The sequence below is a fragment of the Hibiscus syriacus genome, unplaced genomic scaffold (genome assembly GCF_006381635.1).
Source record: "Hibiscus syriacus cultivar Baekdansim isolate YM2019G1 unplaced genomic scaffold, ASM638163v2 tig00111392_pilon, whole genome shotgun sequence".
NCBI lineage: Eukaryota > Viridiplantae > Streptophyta > Magnoliopsida > Malvales > Malvaceae > Hibiscus > Hibiscus syriacus.
Window position 1 is genome coordinate 1,220,063 of NW_024063078.1, and position 19,315 is coordinate 1,239,377.

Consider the following 19,315-nt stretch of genomic DNA (forward strand, 5'->3'; position numbering starts at 1 on the left):
CACGATAATCTTACATTCCTGCTAAACCAACCAAACATAAAATACAACATTCTTAGTAATCATATTCCCAGATAATATTTTATTCCCACTAATAATCTTACATTTTGTAAACCAAACGTATTTATAATCATTGATGAGAAGACCAACATCTCAAAAGCATGTTTGATATTTTATATATGGATATCACGTTTCTTATTAAAATTAATGACCAAAAATAGTCAGATACATGCTTGATGATTATATAATTATTATTATTAGTAATAAAATAAATTTATATTCAAATTAGAGTTTTCAATTTGGATTTGTTATCCTTCAATTTTGGATTTGTTATCTCAAAACATATTTACGGATATATGATTATTTGAACAGTAACATTTAAAATTATTGGTAGATAAAATTGTTGATAATTATTGATGGTTTTTTTAGAACTAAAATGAAAATAATTAAAATATTTTTCAAAAATTAGCATATTTAAGTAATACAGTGAATGTGAGAAAGATATTTGAATTATAAGTGATAATTATAATTAGCAAATTGAATATAAAAATAAATAAACTGAAAATTTTAAATAAGGAAAAATGTCGACAACAAATGTGGCCGACAGCGAAAACTACGGATGAGATTAAGCCACGTAGTCTAATAAAGAACGTCGCGTTATCAGGGATCCACGCGTTAAAACTATACAATTGGAGGCTGGCATGGCAGGCGGCCTTTTTGTCTAATGGAGATTCACTTCTCCATTGGAAATTCCCCAAAAGGAAATATATATAAAATACATATATATTGGAAATTTTATTTGGCAGATAAATTTCAGAAAATGTTGTGTGAGTAAACTTATAATGTTCTTATTAATACATGACTATAAGATTTGTAAATTATTTGTGAGTTTAAAAATTTTATATTTTATAATTAAAAATTATAATTATCGTATTTCTTTTAATTTATTAAAGATAGAAAGTTACTAACTTATTTTTTTTTCTAGAGTATGGGTAATTTTTTTATAGATCAAATTAATTTTTCTTTCTTTAATTTTATTTAACCGATGTCGGCACTCGTTGTGATGCTAATCACAAACTGTCAGTTCTTTTATTCTTTATTTTTTTTAGTTTATTAATATGAAACTCTACATTTGTCACACGTTTTTCTCTGTCTTTGTGGCATGTTTTTCGTCTTCTTTTTATGTTGTTTTTTTTATTTTATGTTTTCTTATGATTAAATTTGACTACGTCACAACCGATCAAAATGATACATATTTCTAATCATGCTGATTTTTCCTGCTCTAGACTATCGTGTTAAATTTGAATACACGATTTTACGTTCGTAGATAGTTTCTTAGGACGCTTGACTTTGATTTGTGATTCTTAGTGGTCTTTCAATAACTACTTATATTCAAAAACAATTATATCTTATCATATGAATTTTTTAAATAAAAATATTTTTATAGAACACGTATAATCATTATAAAATTATTTTAAAAATTTTCATTATAATTTAAATTGATATACTTTATATACAATAATATAAAAATTAAATATCATTTAAATGCATATTTTTTTATTTACAACTTATATCTAAACTGATCATTTATCTTTTCAAAAACATTTTTTATAACTTTCAAAAGCAAATATTAATAATAAGAATATTACATACTCAAATTTTAAACTAAAATTTTCAAAAATACATTTTAAAATTATTTCTTCAAAAATATTTTTTCACCACACTTTCTAAATTCAATGTTAAACTAATTCTTAGACTCAATAGTCAACCTCCGTTTGTTTTACTCTTTCTTCCCCTTCATTTTGTCATTGTTTTGATATGACAAAAAGAAATGGTATAATCCATTTGACTATAAATGTAGCAAATAAATGTTGTATTCATTTTATTACACATGACACATGCTATGTTATTTCACTTCACTTTTTCCCCCTTTTGGTATCTTTGAATGTTCAGGCACGGTTTGGTCAAAGATTACATTACTCCCTTATATATATATATATATATATATATATATATAAATGGTTGAAATTTATTTCTTATTTTTTTCAGTGAATTTTTATATTATTAATTTCAGACATATATATATATATATATACTGTATAAGCATATATATATAATTCAATGTTAGAAACTGACTGCAGAATGTAAAGTTATTTTAGTTTTGATTTTATGATTAATTTGTAATATTTGTAATTAAAATTGAAATAAAATTTTAATTTAATTAGTTTCAAAACAATTAAATCATAAAATACAGTTGAACAGACAAAATTATAGGTACCAGGGCCCTCGTACTACCAACATATTTTCGTCCTTGCGTACTCGTGTACCTAACAAATGTAGCTTTTATAGTAAGAAATATATGTTAGGTATCGATGTTTTGAGCTTGTAAACTTAATTTATTAATTATATGGGCAAGACAGTTGATATGGTATATTTTTTTCTGAATAATTTGAGTTAATTATAAGATAATATTTATTTAAGATATTTCTTAGTTATTGATAATACATACACACTTTACAAATATTGGCGGAACTATGGGGAGTACTAGCAGGGTTAGTGCATGCATGGAAAAATAGAGCAAGGAAGGTTATTATCGAATTTGACAGCATGGAAACATTCATAGCTTTATTACAAGGAAAATGAAGACAAACAAACCCTCTGATTTTACAGCATATTCAAGACTGGATTAACAAAGAATGGGAAATCTCATTTAAGCAGGTGGGACGAAAGGTCAATCGACTGGCCGACGGAGTAACAAAACTGGTTCAAAAGGACGACTTCTCTGGAAGGTCATTCCAAGTGGCTCCGGTAGCAGTACAAACTCTTATACATGAGGATATATTAGGATTAGAAAGTGAGATTGTTAGTGGAATTAATTAGGTAGTCATTTCGCTTTTATTCATAAAAAAACAAAAAATAGTAATATTCATTTTAATCGCTAAAATCACTTAATGTGTTTGTGCATATATAATTTAAAATAATTAAATATATTATAATAAAATAATGATCTCCTGTTATTAGAATATATTATTTTGAAAAAACTTTTTTGAGGGACAATCCTTGATCGATTAGAAGCTCAGTTGTCATTAGTGTTGCCTAATTTGTCAAAAACAATGATCAACATTATTCAAGACATGCAAAAATAAAACGACTATACCAAAATTGATTGTTAAAGTATTTAATTAAACATTGGCCTGTAAAGTATAACTTGTACTTGATTAAACGAATTAGAATTGTACATCAAACATTAATGTGTCATGTCCAAACTGTGTCCATGTGATCATAAATCAAGTTCTAACACTATTCATGTTTAGCTAGCCTATATATAAAATTAAAAAAAATCTCGTCAAATCAATTGCTTAGATCAGTTGATTGAAGTTGATTCAGTTTAATTAAAGTTTATACCGGTAGTTTGAGATGAAATGAAAACGTTGAAAAATTTTAAAAATTAATTTAGAATGAAGATTATAATTTATGGATGAAATTAGAACGTTTAAAAGTTTGATAAATAATTTAAAATGAAAGTCATAGGTTTAAGATGAAATTAAAATGCTTAGAAATTCAAAGATTAATTTATAATGAGAGTCATAATTGAGGACGTGTGATGTGAATATTTTTTTCCTAATAAAAGCATTTACGATACAAAGAATGAAATTCATTGAGTACTTATGTGGTAAAAGGAAATGTTACTCTCTAAAGGATTCGAGTCCGAATAGCTACGTCTATAAGGTATGTGTGTTGTCAATTACATACATAATTACTCGAACTCAAATCCTTTTAGAAAGAAAAATATTCTCTTATACTAATAAATCCACTTAATAGATCTCAAATTTAAATTCATATGTATTTTATTATTATTATCAAGATCATATGATATAATAGTTGAATATAATTATAATTATTCAAGACCAATCAATTTTTTTTTGGATAAGTAAGTTTTATTATCCAAGAAAGCAGAAACCTGCTACAAAACAATCCAATGAAAGGAACAAAATAAGGGGAACCTATACACCAAAATCAAGCTATACCCCATTGATTACAAAGAAATAAATTATTGTTATCTAATATATTGATAGATCTATTGCTTAGATAAAGACCTATAGTTTGCTTAATAGATTGAACTATATCATCCTCTGATCTGCTAATGCCTCTAAAAGTCCTATGATTCCTTTCTTCCCAAATGGTGTAAATGAATGCATACCACGACAGTTTAAGAATGACAGTAATTAAAGATTTTCCCTTCCATGTCGCTGTCGCCCAAACCATAAGACTGGACCAAGAGAATGGAGGTTTACTGATGCCTAACAGCAGAAGAATGTAATTCCAGATTGAAGAAGAAACTTTGCATTCAGCAAAAAGATAGTTTCTAGTCTCACTACCTTCAGAGTAAAAGATGCACAGGTCATTAGTGATTAAGCCGAACCTGAGCAGCCTTTCTTTGGTGGGGAGACGATCCAGAATAGCCATCCATGAGATGAGGCTGTGCTTTGGTATGTGAAGGGGAAACCAAGTGATTTTCTGCCAATGAACCACTATAACAAAATTGTTCGACAGCGGTATTTTTAGCGGCGTTTTGGTAGTAAACGTCACTAATTTTAAACACATAGTAGCGTTTATATAGAAAACACCACAAAATGGTAACTTTAGCAGCGTTTTTATAAAAATGCCGCAATAGGTTCATCGATAGCGGCGTTTTTATACAAACGCCGCTATAGACTTGTACTTTAGTGGCGTTTTTATACACAACGCCGTTATACACTTGTACTATAGTGGCGTTTTTATATAAACGCCGTTAAAGACTCGTACTTTACTGGCATTTTTATATAAACGTCGCTAAAGACTCGTACTTTAGTGGCGTTTTAGTACAAATGCCGCTATACACTCGTACTTTAGTGACGTTTTTATTCAAACGTCGCTATATACTCGTACAAATTTTAAGTGTCGCTTTAACCTTTTTTCATTTTTCCCTTTCACGCATTTTTCAATCCCGTCGTTTACCCAAACCCATCTTCTTCACTACCAAACCCCAAACCCATCTATTTCACTATCATTTTATGTTATCTGTGATTTTGATTCCCTTATCCACATTTTTAGAAGAACTCATCGCTGGAATTGAAGAGCAAAGAATCCGAGGTTGAACTACCGAGATCCAAATGATGGATCTGAACCTGAATCAACAAGAATCGGGTTGGGAGGAATTGGGGAAAGAAGCTCGAAAGATCGAAAGCGATCTTGATGTTAAACTATCTTCTTATGCTAAGCTCGGTGCTAGGTTCAACCCAGGAGGGTTGCTCATTTTCCTCTTTTTTATTGTTATTTTCTGGAATGTGTGTTGCTTTTCCTGGTAGATTATTGAAATTATGAACAAATTTGTTGAAGAACTGAACATATTCTAAAAGTTGAATAAATAAGATTTGTTTAATGGGAATTTTTTTCCTGTTTTATGAATCCAAAGCCTTAGGAATCTGGTGCTCTTTCACTTTTTTCTTATTCTTTGTGATAATATTTACTTACATTTAGATTATGTAGATACTGGGTCGCCACCGGCCGGGTCAAGTAGATCATGGAAGTCTATGGAAATTGAAATTCAATCATTGCTTGAGAAACTGTTGGACTGATGGTATGAGTAGATGTGTTGCATCTTCTGCACCGACTACTTCGGTAACCCAGAAACTTACAAGACATAGAGACATACCACATGAGTTTACTCAGGTTTAATCCGCTGACTCTATTTACTACACTTGTTTACTCAGGATTATGCTTATCGTAACTAATTTTCGCTAAATTTGTTTTCGTTTGCCTATGATTGGAAAGTTAAGAAATCACTTATATGTTACTGGGTGATGGTGTCGTGAACTGTGAAATTGAGATGCTTTCTTACATTTTAGCTGAGTGAATAAAATTATCGTTGAAAATTTTATGATGTCTATAGAATTGGGGTTTATTGAAGTAATGATTACTTTAAAATCCAAGGTCCACAAATTTAACATTAAAGCAATTGATATTTCAATTTCTTTAATTCTTTACAAGTAGTGCATTTGCAGGCTCAGTTCCTGAAATTCTATTCAAAATTAGATTTATCACAAGTAAAGTGCCTACAATTTAGGTTCAAGTTTGGACGCATAATTGTCAAGTGATCTATCTAACTAAAGGGTCTTAATCTTCGTGTAGAACTAATTAATATGGAACTGTTCCTTAATATCATTTTATAAAGTGTATTCATGTTGAACTCTCTCTTGCTTACTCATCATTCAATTGTGACTGGAGTGGTACATCATAATTCTCTGAGCTCGGAGTTTTATAAAGTTTTGAAACCATGAAGCTGCTTTTCTTTTGTAGGGACAAGCTCTGGCATGCTTATATAATGTTTTTCTGGTTCGTTTTAACAGTCCTTACTAGGGTATATGTACCTTCATTTGGACTAGAATATAAATCTCCCATTCTATTTATAATTTTTTATTTCAAACTACCAATTTAAGAGTTCATGGTAAGCAAATACTTAAAAGAGATTTTTTTTTGTTTATAGCAAAACAACTTCATGGTGAAGTGTTCTAGTAAGACGATCAATTCAAACTTTAAACCCGTGGCCAATAAACATGCTAGTAACAAATGCAGGTAAGTCCTTGAATATATTATTCTTTTTATTTTTTATTTTTGTTTGTATTATACAGAATGAGGTCAAGCTTTCATTGGCAATAAAAGAAGAAAATATAACCAAACTCTCGAAAGTTTTCTGGTCTATGTTTTTCTTTGAAAGCTTCACTCTAATAATTTGATACTTTTCTAGGAGCTGCGGAGCTCAAACTTAGATATAATATATTTTCTTTGTTATCTCTTTGTTTTATGTATATGTACAGTCCTTATAGGTTTCAAGTAATGGTATAATTCTTCGTTTTAAGGAATTCAGAAGAATCAAGCAATAAGGGAACATGATTGTTAGCACTGTGTTTGGGGACTTAGAGGACTTGGCTTGAGACCAAATATTCTTGCTTGTTGCAGTACAATGGTTCTACCCTTATTTATCTTTTTCAATTGTATTTACTAGTGCTAATTTGACATTTCTTATTCATTCACTTGCCCCTTTTTTGCAATAGGCACTTGATGATAATGTCAAGTTAAAGTTCTCTCAGTTTTGCCATGTTCCGGTAATGAAACATGAATTCTATTTGTTTGCTTCTCTTCCATATCCTAAATCAGTAACTACTGTTATTAAGAAATATGACTTCTTTCTAGGCCGAAAATATTGTCACTCTCTATGACGTTCCAAATATTTGGCACATTCCTTTACTACTAAGAGTAAGTAGTTCACTTTTTGAGTTCTTTTTATCGTCTAAAATTCTTAGTACAAAGTTATAACTGGAAATATATGTTCCCTGATTCATTTGTTTATTTTACTGATCATGAATAGGATCAAAAGGCACATGAAGCAATCTTGAAATGATTCAAACTATTAGGGTTTTCCCTATGAACTCTCTAATCCACCCTTTATTTTTTTCATATCTAAATGCATGATCTGCCTCCATCTATATTTTTTTCATTCCAGTGAGGATTGATTTATGTCTTTTGTAATTAAAAGTACCTCACTTGCTGCTTAACTATTCTTGTTCTTAGGTTGAAACTGAGGTTCATAAGATAATGTTTTTAACTTCTTCCCCGTCTTTCTCTGCTATTTTCTCTTACTTGTAGTAGTTTTTTAATTGTATTTACTAATAATATACTTCTTGAGGAGTTTACTTCCAATTTCATTTTTCGGGATACTTCTTGACAAGTCAAATGGGTTGATTATTCAATTTGATACAAGCTTATGATTTGTGTATCCTTAGATGAAAGGATACGGTTTATGATTTGTATTGGTTACTCTATGTGTTTTATAGTTTTAAAAGGGAAAGTTATGCATAAGGTGGGTGTTGAAATTATTGGACTGGGAGCATTGAAACTAACAGGATACCTCAGGGAATTCTTGCAGCAGAACAACATTACCTTTGAATCGTTGTACACTGTGCAGACACTGAAAGAGGTATGTTGTAATCCTCTGCAACTTGGGGTTAATGTTATTTCCTTTATATGGTTTGAGTAGTGTCAAAGGTGTTTAAAATTGATAAATTTACTTTGGTGTTTTTGCTCCCTTTTTGAATCAATGCCTCGTTGACCTTTGGAGCCTCCAGACCTTCACGCTGATAAATATAGAATTTATGCTACGTTGCCATTGATTATAAAACCAAACTGTCGAAAGATACTCGAGCATCACTGGAGGTTCCAGCTGTGGGCCGGTTTACACTGTCAAATGAACGCTTTTAAACTGGAGAGATCTTATTCCAGACCCGTATTGGAGGAGTGTAAGTCTGAGTAGCTTCAATAAAATTGTTTCTCTCAAGTCTGTAAAGAAAATGTAGAATGTTTATGAAGTATCTAAAGGTTTACAAGTGATGTTATTGTTTTAGAGAACAATGTCAAACTACATTACATTTAATTTTAATATTTATAAATTTTAATTTATTTTGTTACTAAAATTTATGGTTGTTGTTATTTATATAAAGTTACATGATATTAAATTCAGGTGATGTAGTAAAGAAATGAAATATGCAAAATATCAATTAATCTTAGCTAAAGAATTGAAATTAGCGGCGTTTTTATCAAAATACCGCTATAGATATGACCTTTTGTGGCGTTTGTATCCAAAAACGCCGCTATAAATCTGACCTTTTACGGCGTTCGTATACAAAAATACCGTTATAGATCTGACATTTTGCGGTGTTTGTATACAAAAACGCCGCTATAGATCTGACCTTTTGCGACGTTTGTTGCAAAAATGCCGCTATAGATCTTGACTTTTTATTGCGTTTTTTGAACAAACGCCGCTATAGATCTCGACCTTTTGTGGCGTTTGTTCAATAACGCCGCAATAGATATTGACCTATTGCGGCGTTTTTTGTTCTCAAACGTCGCTAACTTTAGCGGCGCTGGTATGACCGGCGCTTCTTGCGGCGTTTTTCCTATCGCCGCAAGTACTTTTAGCGGCGCTTAAAAATGCCGCTATAGGACTAAAAAAACGCCGTTAAAACTCTGTTTTGCTGTAGTGAACCCTGCTTTATTTCCTACGAACCTGCTCCCAAATATTCTTAGAACTAGTAACTCCTGTAATTAGTAGAGGATAAGCGATACTTTGAAGCTTCAAAATTTTCCTTAGACTCCAGCTGCAAGAAGAACGTTCATCCATGAACCAAAAGTTTGAATGCTTTATAATATAACATTGTATCCATGCGACCCATAGAGAGCCATCCCCGGCAAGGATTTTCTTGATAAGGAGGATCAAGCACACTCTATTCTAGGTTTTAATGTCTTTAAGGCCTAAACCTCCTTTAGACTTAGGAGTACAAATCGTGTCCCAACTAACCCGAGCACCAGTAGCTAGAATATCCGACCCTTTCCAAAATCTAGAACACACTTGCTCAATTTTGTTGATAATGGATTGAGGCAACACAAGTTGTCTACACCAGTAATTAGCAACACTGAAGAGGACGGATTTAATAAGTTCAAGCCTACTCGCGTAACTTAGTTTAATCCTAGACCATTTGTGAAGTTTGCCTTGAATCTTGTCGATAAGAGGCTGGCAGTCTTTAATAGAGAGCTTCCTGGTGACCAAGGGGATACCTAAGTATCTAACAGGCAGGTGCCCATGTTGAAAACCAGAAGAATTAATGAGATTTTCAATAGAGGGAACAAAGATGCCAGCCGTGAAGATCTCACACTTTAGAGCATTAAGTTTAAGCCCATAAAGCTCATAGAAATAGTCCAGAACAGAAACAACACCCATGACAGAATCAAGGTTACCTTTGCAGAAAATTAAGAGGTCATCGACAAAAGTAAGGTGAGTGAGGCCTATTTTCTTGCACTTAGGATGGAAGCTAAAAATTCCTCTGTTAGCTGTTTTATTAAGGAGATTGGATAACACATTCATGACCATAACAAACAACAGAGGAGATAAATGGTCTTATTACTATACTAATATATTAAAATCTAGAATTTATTAAGGTGATTAAATTATGTTAAAATAATATTTTAATTAATCAAATTTTAAATATTATAAAATAATCATTAAAATTTTAAAATAATTATAAAATGATCACTAAAAATTATCAAAAGTTATAGAATGATCATTAAACTTATTGAATTATTATAAAATGATCCTTAAATTTATAACTATTTATAAAGTCACATAATTTATTTTATAATAATTCAATAAATTTAACAATAATTTTAAAATATTTAAAAATTTAATAATGTTTCATTTTGACATAATACGATAACCTCTAATATATATTTTTTCTAACTTGAAAAAATAACAATCACACTGCAATTAGACTCATAGGTGTTGACTACACTGTTTGTGTGTGAAGGCTCCTTATGGCCGACCTGTGCATGTTATGAAGTAAAAATAAATGTCAAAGGACAATGTATCTTACCTATAATTATCTTTATTTTTTAATAAAATATTTGTATTTTTATTTAATATATAAAATATTTGTTTCTTATATGCATTTTGAAAATTCCCCCCACTTCCTATTTTCCTATAAATATCCAAGCAAACCCCAATGCCATTTGTTCATGTACCCCTCCCTGCAAACCTCTCATCAAACTCAAATCCATTCAAAAGAAAATCCCATTACAAAGATTTTCAATAATTTCCATTTTGTTTCTTAATTTTCATAAAAACCCAATTTAATAAAAAAGAAGAAAAAGTAACATCAACTGACAGAAACAATGGTGGTGTTGTCAAAACCAGCAATTGAACAGTTCTCTTACACCAGAAACAACAAGCCAACCTCTACATTGTTCACTCAAATCCCTCTTGTAGACCTCTCAAAGCCCGATTCAAAGCACCAGATAATCAAAGCCTGTGAGGAGTTGGGATTCTTCAAGGTTATCAACCATGGTGTTCCAATGGAATCCATGTCCCTGCTGGAATCTGAAGCCACCAGGTTCTTCGGTTTACCACTTTGTGAGAAACAGAAAACAGGACAGCCTGAACCTTATGGTTACGGTAACAGAAGGATCGGTGAACATGGAGATGTTGGTTGGGTTGAGTATCTTCTCTTGACAACCAGTCAAGACCCCAATCTCCATAGATTCCAAGGTTTCAGGTATGTCAGTTTATCAGACACACTGCGAAATGGGAGTTCTTTGTTCTTGTTATTGTATTTAATTCGAGTGTTGTTGTTTTTTTTCCTTTTCAGATTGGCTTTGAGTAACTACATGAAATCAGTGAAGAAAATGGCTTGTGAGATACTTGAAACAATGGCTGATGGGTTGAAGATTCAACCCAGAAATGTGTTGAGTAAGCTGTTAATGGATGAAGAGAGCGACTCCATTTTCAGGGTTAACCATTACCCACCATGCCCACATGTTCAACCTGTGAATGCTAATGACAGTAATAGCAATGGTGATGTGATTGGATTTGGAGAACACACTGACCCACAGATTATCTCAGTGCTAAGATCCAACAACACTTCTGGTCTCCAAATCTCTCTTAGAGATGGAACCTGGATTTCAGTTCCACCTGACCAGAACTCATTTTTCATCAATGTTGGCGACTCCTTACAGGTAAAAAAAGCAAAACATGACTGCATTTTTTCTTACCTGAAAAGTCTCTATTTCATTGATTTAATAAAGCACGTACTCTCGAATCTTTCAAGAAGAATAACATCGAGACCATCAAATGAATTCTTCTCTAATGGGTTGGTGATGATTTCAGGTGATGACGAATGGGAGGTTTAAAAGTGTAAAGCACAGGGTGGTGACCAACAGTGAGAAATCTAGGCTTTCAATGATTTATTTTGGTGGACCACCATTGAGTGAGAAGATAGCACCTTTGCCATCTCTGATGAGAGGTGACCAGCAAAGCTTGTACAAAGAGTTTACATGGTTTGAGTACAAGAAATCTGCTTACAACTCGAGGTTGGCAGATAACAGGCTCATCCACTTTGAAAAGACTGCTGCTTCATAAGAAATAGGATTATAGTACAAAACATTTCCTATAGCAGGAAACAATTGTGTCATCTCTTTTGCTACTTCTTTTCTTCTTTGTTTCTACTCACTGTAACCATCCTTCTCCTCCATATTGTACAAATGCCATTCCCATCCTAAATACCATACAATGATTCTGTGTTAGGAGTGCAAAAAATATTTATATTTTATAAAAAAAATAAATTTTTAGAAAATACGATTACTTTAACATCCCTCAATCCATCACTAGATACGAAAACATTCAATGGCGGAACACAATGGTGGCTAGGGATGTCAATGCCCAAAATTTGAAACATTATAATTTGAACCTTTAAAACTTTTAAAATAGTTAATTTGGCTCCAAAATTTAAACCGTCCAGCTCAGTTGGTAGAACACAATGTTCTTAACCTTGGGATCGTGGGATCGAGTCTTACGGTCGGAGGTCTCCTACGGAAGCTACTCTCAACCTGGCGTTGATGACACTTTACTATCATACCTTCTCTTACCCCATTACATATGAAAATAAAGATCAGTTAATTTTAAATTAAACTCCTCCCATAATTTTTAAAAATTCTCATTAAACCTCTAAAAATTTCAATAACTTTAGTTAGATCTTAATTTTTTTTGAAAAAAAGTGTAAATTGAACCTTTTAAAATTTTCAAAAATTTTAATTTAAATCTCTATTTTTTTTTTAATTTTAAGTTATCTTTTTAAACTTTATAACTAAGTTCTGACACGAAAAACACAGCCTTTGAATTGTTACACGCGGCCCAGGTGAAAACCGTGTGCAGCGAGTTTAGGTCAAATTTGCTACCAAAGTTTTTTCAATAATTAGATATAGACTATTCCATCATCTTAGACATTTCTTTTTCAATAACAATCATTTCATTGTACTGAAACCGTGTGCAGTGAGTGTGGGATATATATATATATATATATTATTCTTTTTAATTTAAGAGATACATATAATATAAGTTGTAATATAAAAAATAAACATTTTTAAAATATTACCAATACGACGCCATTTTGATATTAAACATAAATATATGTAATTTTTTTAGAATTTTTCTGTAGAAAAAGGTGTGCTTGATTAACAACACTTTTCCTCTATCAAACCTTTGTGTTTTTCTCATTTTCAATTTTTGATTGAATTATGTTATTATTTTTTATGCTTTGTATATGTAATATATGTATTTTAATTTGATTAATTATAATTTGTGTTCTTATAGTTTTTTATATTTATAATTTTAACTTAAACGTTATGTAGACAATATGGCTACATTTTTGTCATTGTCCAAATATAATTATTAATTTTTTTAAGTAGTTATATTTATAGTATTATTAGTAAGTTGAAAATTTAGTTCCTTTTCTTCAAGGTGATTATTTTAAGTTATTTTAATTTAATCATGTTATACCTGTACCGTTTTATATCAAAAATTTAAAATTAAAAAATATATATGGTTAAATTTAAAAGGTTAAAATATATGGATTAAATATACATAGAACATAAATTAGTGAGAAATTTGACCAAAAATTTAAAGGATGGAAGGTGTGATTCGATTAAAAAGATACATTTTTTATCATTAACTTTTTTTTAAAAAATTTTAAAATTTGGGTCCGTCCTAAATAATATAATGATAATATAATTAATTAAAAAAACTTAAAACAATCGAAGAAAATGAACTAAATTTATAGTTTAATGATAATATAACCGAAAAAGTAAAAAATAAATAAAATAAAATTATTACACACATGAGAGAGCCTTATTGGCCAAGCACGCCTTCCTTCACTTAACCTTTATCATTAGGGTGTAAATAAATAGAGTATTCAAAGAATTGATCAATGTTCGTTTATATTCATTTATTAAGTTAAATAAATTAATATTAATAAAATATATTTATTTATTTTATAAACGAACGAATACGAATATTATCTTATTTGTTTAAGTTTGGTTCATTTACATCTATATTTACCATTCTATGTAATAAATTTATCATCCAATCAAGAGATGCAGGAGACGCCAATAGTTAAGAATCCAAAACACAGTTGGGCCTCTGCCGGTGGGCTACGACTTGGTTTTGTACTTAACGTAATACAGGCTGCTAATGCATTCACTTTTCAGCTCTGAAAAAAACTGCTTACTTTTTTCAATTCAATGGCTAAAAAAAGCTCGAATGATCCCATTGACGATCCACCCACTGCTTCATCTTCTTCTTCGTCTTCCTCAGAGGAGACTTCAACCCAAACCCCACAATCCCAGAAAAACTCTACTCTCAGTGTCAAGCCAAATGCCACAAAACCCATGGAAGGAATCTCAAAGGCCAAAAAACCCAGATCCAAACCCTCGTCTTCTCCTGTTAAGGCTGCCTCAACGAAACGTCCCAGCGTGTCCGAGAAAGAACAAACCAAGGAATTGAAACGGTCCAAGAAGAAAGCCGGCGAAGAAGGGTCCGGTTCTGCTGATGTTGTTGAGGAAGAGGAGGAGGAGGAGAAGAAGATCGGAGAAGATGAAAAGAAGCAGCTTTTCCAACGACTGTTCAGCGACGAAGACGAAATTGCCGTGTTGAAAGGTTTGTTAGATTTCCTGGACAAAAAAGGGGTTGACCCTTTTGCTGATACGAATGCCTTTCATGATTTTGTTAAGGATTCGATTCATACTGATGTTTCGAAAGCTCAGTTGATGTATAAGGTTAGGAGGTTGAGGAAGAAATTTGAGAACAATGCTAGGAGGAGTAAGGACGGTGAGGATCGGACGTTTTCTAAATCCCATGAACAGCAAAGCTTTGAATTGTCCAAAAGGATTTGGGGTAAAGAAGGGATCATTAGTAAAATCGATTCTTCAGCTGCAAAACCAAAGGGGAACGGCAAGGCATTGGATGCATTGAAAGCAGAACCGGTTGCTTCAGCTGACGAGAAAGTGGATGATGGGGAGCCAGTGGAGGTGAATATCAAGTTGTCTAAGACTTCGGGTAGCTTGTTTGATAAGAAATCCGGTGTCGGTAGCTTAGAAGATGAAGTTTTGAAGCAAGGATTGGATATGGCTGGGGAAGAAAAGAGAGCAGCTTTGGAGGAGAAATGGAGGAAATTGCAGATTGCTGAGTTGGAGCTGTTTTTGGACAGGAATGAGTTGGTAATGGAACACGCCAAATGGATGTTGGAATTTTACAAGTCTCAAGATGCATAGGTTGCAGCGTTTTTTTCGTTGGTTGTCTTATATTTAAAGCGATTGCGGATGTAACATACGCATTATATAACGGTTATTCCGGGTATTGTGGTCGTACAATAATAGTTTCGGACAACACCTTTACCTATAATGGCTATTACTTACCGTTATACAACGGTTATTGCGGTTGTGGTCATACAATAATAGTTTCGGAAGATACCTTTACCGTTATATAACAATTACTATTCCTATAGCAGGTCTCCATTTAAATCACTTATAGGTGGTTGTCATTTGGTGTAGGATATGGTTTGTGTTCATTGCTCAACAAGTTTTTAGACATATTGCCTTAGGTTTGCTGCAACATTGCAGTATGTGAAATTGTGTATTATTTTGCTGCTTTAATCTTAAGTTTTCAATCTAATGCTTGTATTTGCTTTATTTTAATCTTTAGTTACAATTTCTCATGATATACTTCTGTACCGACACGTATTCGGATACCCTACAATCATCACAAATATACGAAAAAACTCTGCAACATAAGTGAAACATGGCCAAATTTAGAATAAATGTCCCTCAAATACCATATGTCCCCATACCTAATTAATAACACAACAACATATTAAAGATCATCCTTGGTAGTTTTAGATTTTATATTACTTCACAGGAGCAATACTACATACTGAGCATGAGATATGGCAGCCAGACCTGCTGCGACGTTCGAAGCACATGACCGACAAAAACCGAAATGGGAAGCACATGACCGACAAAAACCGAAATGGTAAGCAACAATTTCAGAATGATAATATGAGTTGCAGTTAAAACATATGATCCTCAAAAGTACTTAGGAGGTGCACTGCGGACTTTTATTTCTGGCTCTTCTTTTTCCATAAGTCGCCAAACATTTTGATCCCAGAGCCTTTGCGCTTTCCACTTCCAAAACCGTCATCCATATCGTCGCCTAAGCCTGGTGATCCGACATAACCTGCAAAACCACCACCAGCTGGAGTCACGAACACGCCACCGAAATGCTTGTCCATTGAGCTACACCGGTTCGAAATCCTCCCATTCATCTCCATGCCCCCAGAGAGAATAGCTGCTGCTGCATCCGCTGCTTTTCTCCACTGTTCAGTCTGTACCCTTAGCTTCTTCATCTCGGCTTCCAATGCTTCCTTTTGCTCTTCAGCTGATTGGAGCTTTTCCTTCAATTGAGCTGCGTCTGTTTTACTTGCTCCTAGTTCCTCCCCTACTTGGCTCAACTTCAAAGTAATTTCTTCCTCCTTGGCTTTAGCACTCGAAATGTTCAAGGTCGCTTCATTGAGCTGCTTTTTCAGGTCCTCGTTTTCTTGAGTAAACACACTAAGCTCCCTTTCTTTCTCTTCTAGCTTGGATTTCAGATTATTTATCTCATCATTTTTCAAAGCCAATTCATACAAAGATGGTTTCTCCGGCTCGGATACTGCTGGTGATGCGGTTGATATCTCTATTGCTTTGGTTTTCTCTTCTGCTTGATCGACTTCTTCAACTTCCACCTTAGGCTCAATCGCTGCCTTTTCCACCGGGACTTCAAAAACATCAGTTTCTCGTTGATTGTCTTCAGAAACTTCATCTCTAACGCTGCAGTCGGATTTCTTCAAATTTCGAGCTTTTTTCGGAGAAATATTTTCATTAGGTTCAACAGGTTGTGGAGCTTTCGGCTTCTTGGTTTTATTTTCCAGCTTTTCTTGTGCTTCTTTCTTTGCAGCTTCAGCTGAAGCCAACTGGTCTTTCAGATTCTTCAGCTCTTCTTGTGCCTGCCCCAGTTGAGATTCCAAATCCGCAATGCGAGTGCCAAACTTCTTCTGGTTCAATGGATCCGACTGGGGAGCACCTCTAGGGGAACGACGATCTCCAACCTTGGGACTACTCCGACCAGTAATCAGTCGATGATGCAGAGGGTCAGAATCAGAACTCGACGACCTAACCTGATGCGTGCCTTGAGGAGATTGCCTTTGTGGCATCTCTGAGCTCCTAGTCCTCATAAAAAGAAATTACATACAAATCAGAACAGGTAAACATGCAACACAAACCAACATTATTCTACTTACAAGCATGAACAAGAACAACATTCATCGTTCATGGCAGATTAGATTTCTCACCTTGATCTCGGCATTTTTGGCACTCGAACTTGGAAGAGTTTGTGATTGAAAAGGAACTAATTACTCAAAAAACTTGTAACCAGCAGAGTTTGTAATCTTCTGCAGATATTTTTTTTACAGAGATGAAAGTAGAAAGTCCTGCTGATAGTCAAAACAAACCACATATAATCAAAGCACTATCAAACAAGAAACATATCCACTAAAAATGTAAACAGAAGTTCCAAAAATAGTTCACTTTCCCAATACCCTATGCCTTTGATTCCTTATATATTTCTTTGCTGGTTTCCATGCCTTTTCTGGGGCAGTGCAAAAGCCATTTTTACACAATGGACAATTTCTTAATCATGAAAAATATAAATAGACATTAGAAAATATGAAATTTCCAAGGGTATTTTTGTAATTCGAGGAAGGTGATGTATGATTAAAGGGAAGCCAGGCATGCATGCGTTGCCCTCGTCTAATGTAAGGATTCCTGAGTCAAAATGTCACGCGCCACCGTGAGCGTGGTGGTGAGGTGAAGCAAATGCAAAATAAAATATTCCAAAGTATTAGGCTTGAAATTTTTTTTGGCTTATTATGCAGACAATCATACAAGGTTCTTAGTCTGCAAATTAGAAGAATTTGAAACCAGATCAAATTCCAAAGAATTAATTCAAACATTTTATATAAAAAAACCCAGTTTGAAAACTGCATTTCTTAATAAAAATAATCATAAAAAAGGAATAAACTTCAAAGCATTTTACAGCAGAAGCCATAAATTGTTAGCTAAAAGAACAACTCTTTGGATCAGATCTTTATATATATATATATGGAGCTACAAGTTGAAGTTGAAGTTGAACCCAGTTTTTACAACCTATTTTCATGTAAGCATAGCAAAGGAAACAATCAAAATGGAAAGGAATGATGGGTCTTAAATCTCAGGGACATTATAAAAATGAACTATCCATTGCATGGTTCATAACTGGATCCAAAAATCAAAACTTTATTGCTTTTTTTCAAAAGAGAGAATGAAGAAGAAAGCTAGCTTACCTTAAAAAGGAAATGAAGAACCTTAAGCCATGAGAGACCCGAGAAAGCTTTAAGTTCTGAAACTGAAAGCAAAGCAATGGAGAAAGCAAAATGATACAGAAATTCGTTTAAAGCAATGAAGCAGAGAGAGAAGAGAACCAGGGTTCAAAAGTTTGAATAAAAGCTGCAAATGGTAAAGCAATATTTATATGAATAGAAGTTTGAATTCGAATGCTAAAGCTATAATTTCTTGTATTATTGTCAGATTGTGATTGTTTTTTATTAAAAGAAATTGAAGGGAAAAGGACGAGAGTGTAATTTTGTGGGAAAATATTGGTAGTATATAATCTTGGAAATCCCAACCTGTATCTTCAACCCTTGTCTTTTTGTCTCTTTTCAAATCTTCGACTTTTTTTTTATTTTTCTTCTTTCTCTTATCACTGTGCATGCACATGCACTTTATATATGAATTTTATTAATAATTGAGCAGTTTTGATATATATATCACAATATTATAAACTTTATTATGTGTATATAAATAATGAGATTTTATGTGGTAGTTACTCATCTTGTCACTTAATTGTGAGATTAAGATTCAATTATCACTTATTCATTAATAATTAAATGTTGTGACAGTTGAGTTAGGACATTTAATCCGTTTGTCAAATTATTTATTTTTATTTTTTTATATTTTTTTAGGTCATAGATTTTAGACTTATTATGAGTATTTCTCGTTCTTCCCTTAAAGTCTTTTATTCTTCTCCCCATAGGACTAGGATTAGATTTAGAATTTAAAATTTAGAATTTATAAAATAAAAAAATTATTGTGACAATTTAATAATAACATTAAAATTAAAAAAAATAATTACCCTTCTCCCTCTTAAAAAATAAAATTAGGTTTTGAGGTTTTCACATACGTAAGAAGTTTAAAATGTTTATTCGAAAATAAATGATAAAAATAATCTTCTATAGATATACTAATTCCACGTGTTAACAAAATTAAAATC

At 32.5% G+C, this 19,315-nt stretch overlaps 3 protein-coding genes and 1 long non-coding RNA gene across 8 annotated transcripts; 3 read left to right on the plus strand and 1 right to left on the minus strand.

The window, feature by feature from the left end:
* The first annotated feature begins 7,057 nt into the window (after positions 1–7,057).
* LOC120160371 lies at positions 7,058–7,435 on the plus strand. The gene is made up of 3 exons (XR_005519433.1): positions 7,058–7,142; positions 7,231–7,293; positions 7,406–7,435. It is a non-coding gene; the product is annotated as an uncharacterized LOC120160371 (long non-coding RNA).
* Positions 7,436–10,626: 3,191 nt separating this feature from the next.
* Positions 10,627–12,016, plus strand: LOC120160369 (gibberellin 2-beta-dioxygenase 1-like). Its single transcript, XM_039170793.1, has 3 exons — positions 10,627–11,138; positions 11,232–11,598; positions 11,750–12,016. The coding sequence occupies exons 1-3, from the start codon at positions 10,759–10,761 to the stop codon at positions 11,999–12,001; spliced, it is 999 nt and encodes a 332-aa protein (XP_039026724.1). The 5' UTR covers positions 10,627–10,758; the 3' UTR covers positions 12,002–12,016.
* Positions 12,017–14,095: 2,079 nt separating this feature from the next.
* On the plus strand, positions 14,096–15,508 carry LOC120160427 (GLABROUS1 enhancer-binding protein-like). Of its 3 annotated transcripts, none has more exons than XM_039170843.1 (2): positions 14,096–15,186; positions 15,473–15,508. In XM_039170843.1, the coding sequence occupies exon 1, from the start codon at positions 14,158–14,160 to the stop codon at positions 15,184–15,186; it is 1,029 nt and encodes a 342-aa protein (XP_039026774.1). In that variant the 5' UTR covers positions 14,096–14,157; the 3' UTR covers positions 15,473–15,508. The 3 variants fall into 3 exon arrangements, with proteins under 3 accessions (XP_039026774.1, XP_039026775.1, XP_039026776.1); XM_039170844.1 differs by lacking the exon at positions 15,473–15,508 and having other exon boundaries at positions 14,130–14,209; positions 14,375–15,452; XM_039170845.1 differs by lacking the exon at positions 15,473–15,508 and having other exon boundaries at positions 14,132–14,205; positions 14,371–15,452.
* A 196-nt stretch (positions 15,509–15,704) lies between these two features.
* Positions 15,705–17,602, minus strand: LOC120160145 (interactor of constitutive active ROPs 4-like). 3 transcript variants are annotated; one of them, XM_039170582.1, is made up of 3 exons: positions 17,301–17,601; positions 16,027–17,178; positions 15,705–15,974 (listed from the first exon to the last, which is right to left on the minus strand). In XM_039170582.1, the coding sequence occupies exons 1-2, from the start codon at positions 17,312–17,314 to the stop codon at positions 16,029–16,031; spliced, it is 1,164 nt and encodes a 387-aa protein (XP_039026513.1). In that variant the 5' UTR covers positions 17,315–17,601; the 3' UTR covers positions 15,705–15,974; positions 16,027–16,028. The 3 variants fall into 3 exon arrangements, with proteins under 3 accessions (XP_039026513.1, XP_039026512.1, XP_039026514.1); XM_039170581.1 differs by having other exon boundaries at positions 15,705–17,178; positions 17,301–17,602; XM_039170583.1 differs by having other exon boundaries at positions 15,705–17,172.
* Positions 17,603–19,315: the final 1,713 nt, after the last annotated feature.

Bases quoted from the DNA above. Each gene is read 5' to 3' on its own strand.
- LOC120160369 (XM_039170793.1), top strand. From the start codon at position 10,759: ATGGTGGTGTTGTCAAAACCAGCAATTGAACAGTTCTCTTACACCAGA. The intron at 11,139-11,231 runs GTATGTCAGTTT...TTTCCTTTTCAG, and splicing joins CATAGATTCCAAGGTTTCAG to ATTGGCTTTGAGTAACTACA. The intron at 11,599-11,749 runs GTAAAAAAAGCA...TGATGATTTCAG, and splicing joins ATGTTGGCGACTCCTTACAG to GTGATGACGAATGGGAGGTT.
- LOC120160427 (XM_039170843.1), top strand. From the start codon at position 14,158: ATGGCTAAAAAAAGCTCGAATGATCCCATTGACGATCCACCCACTGCT.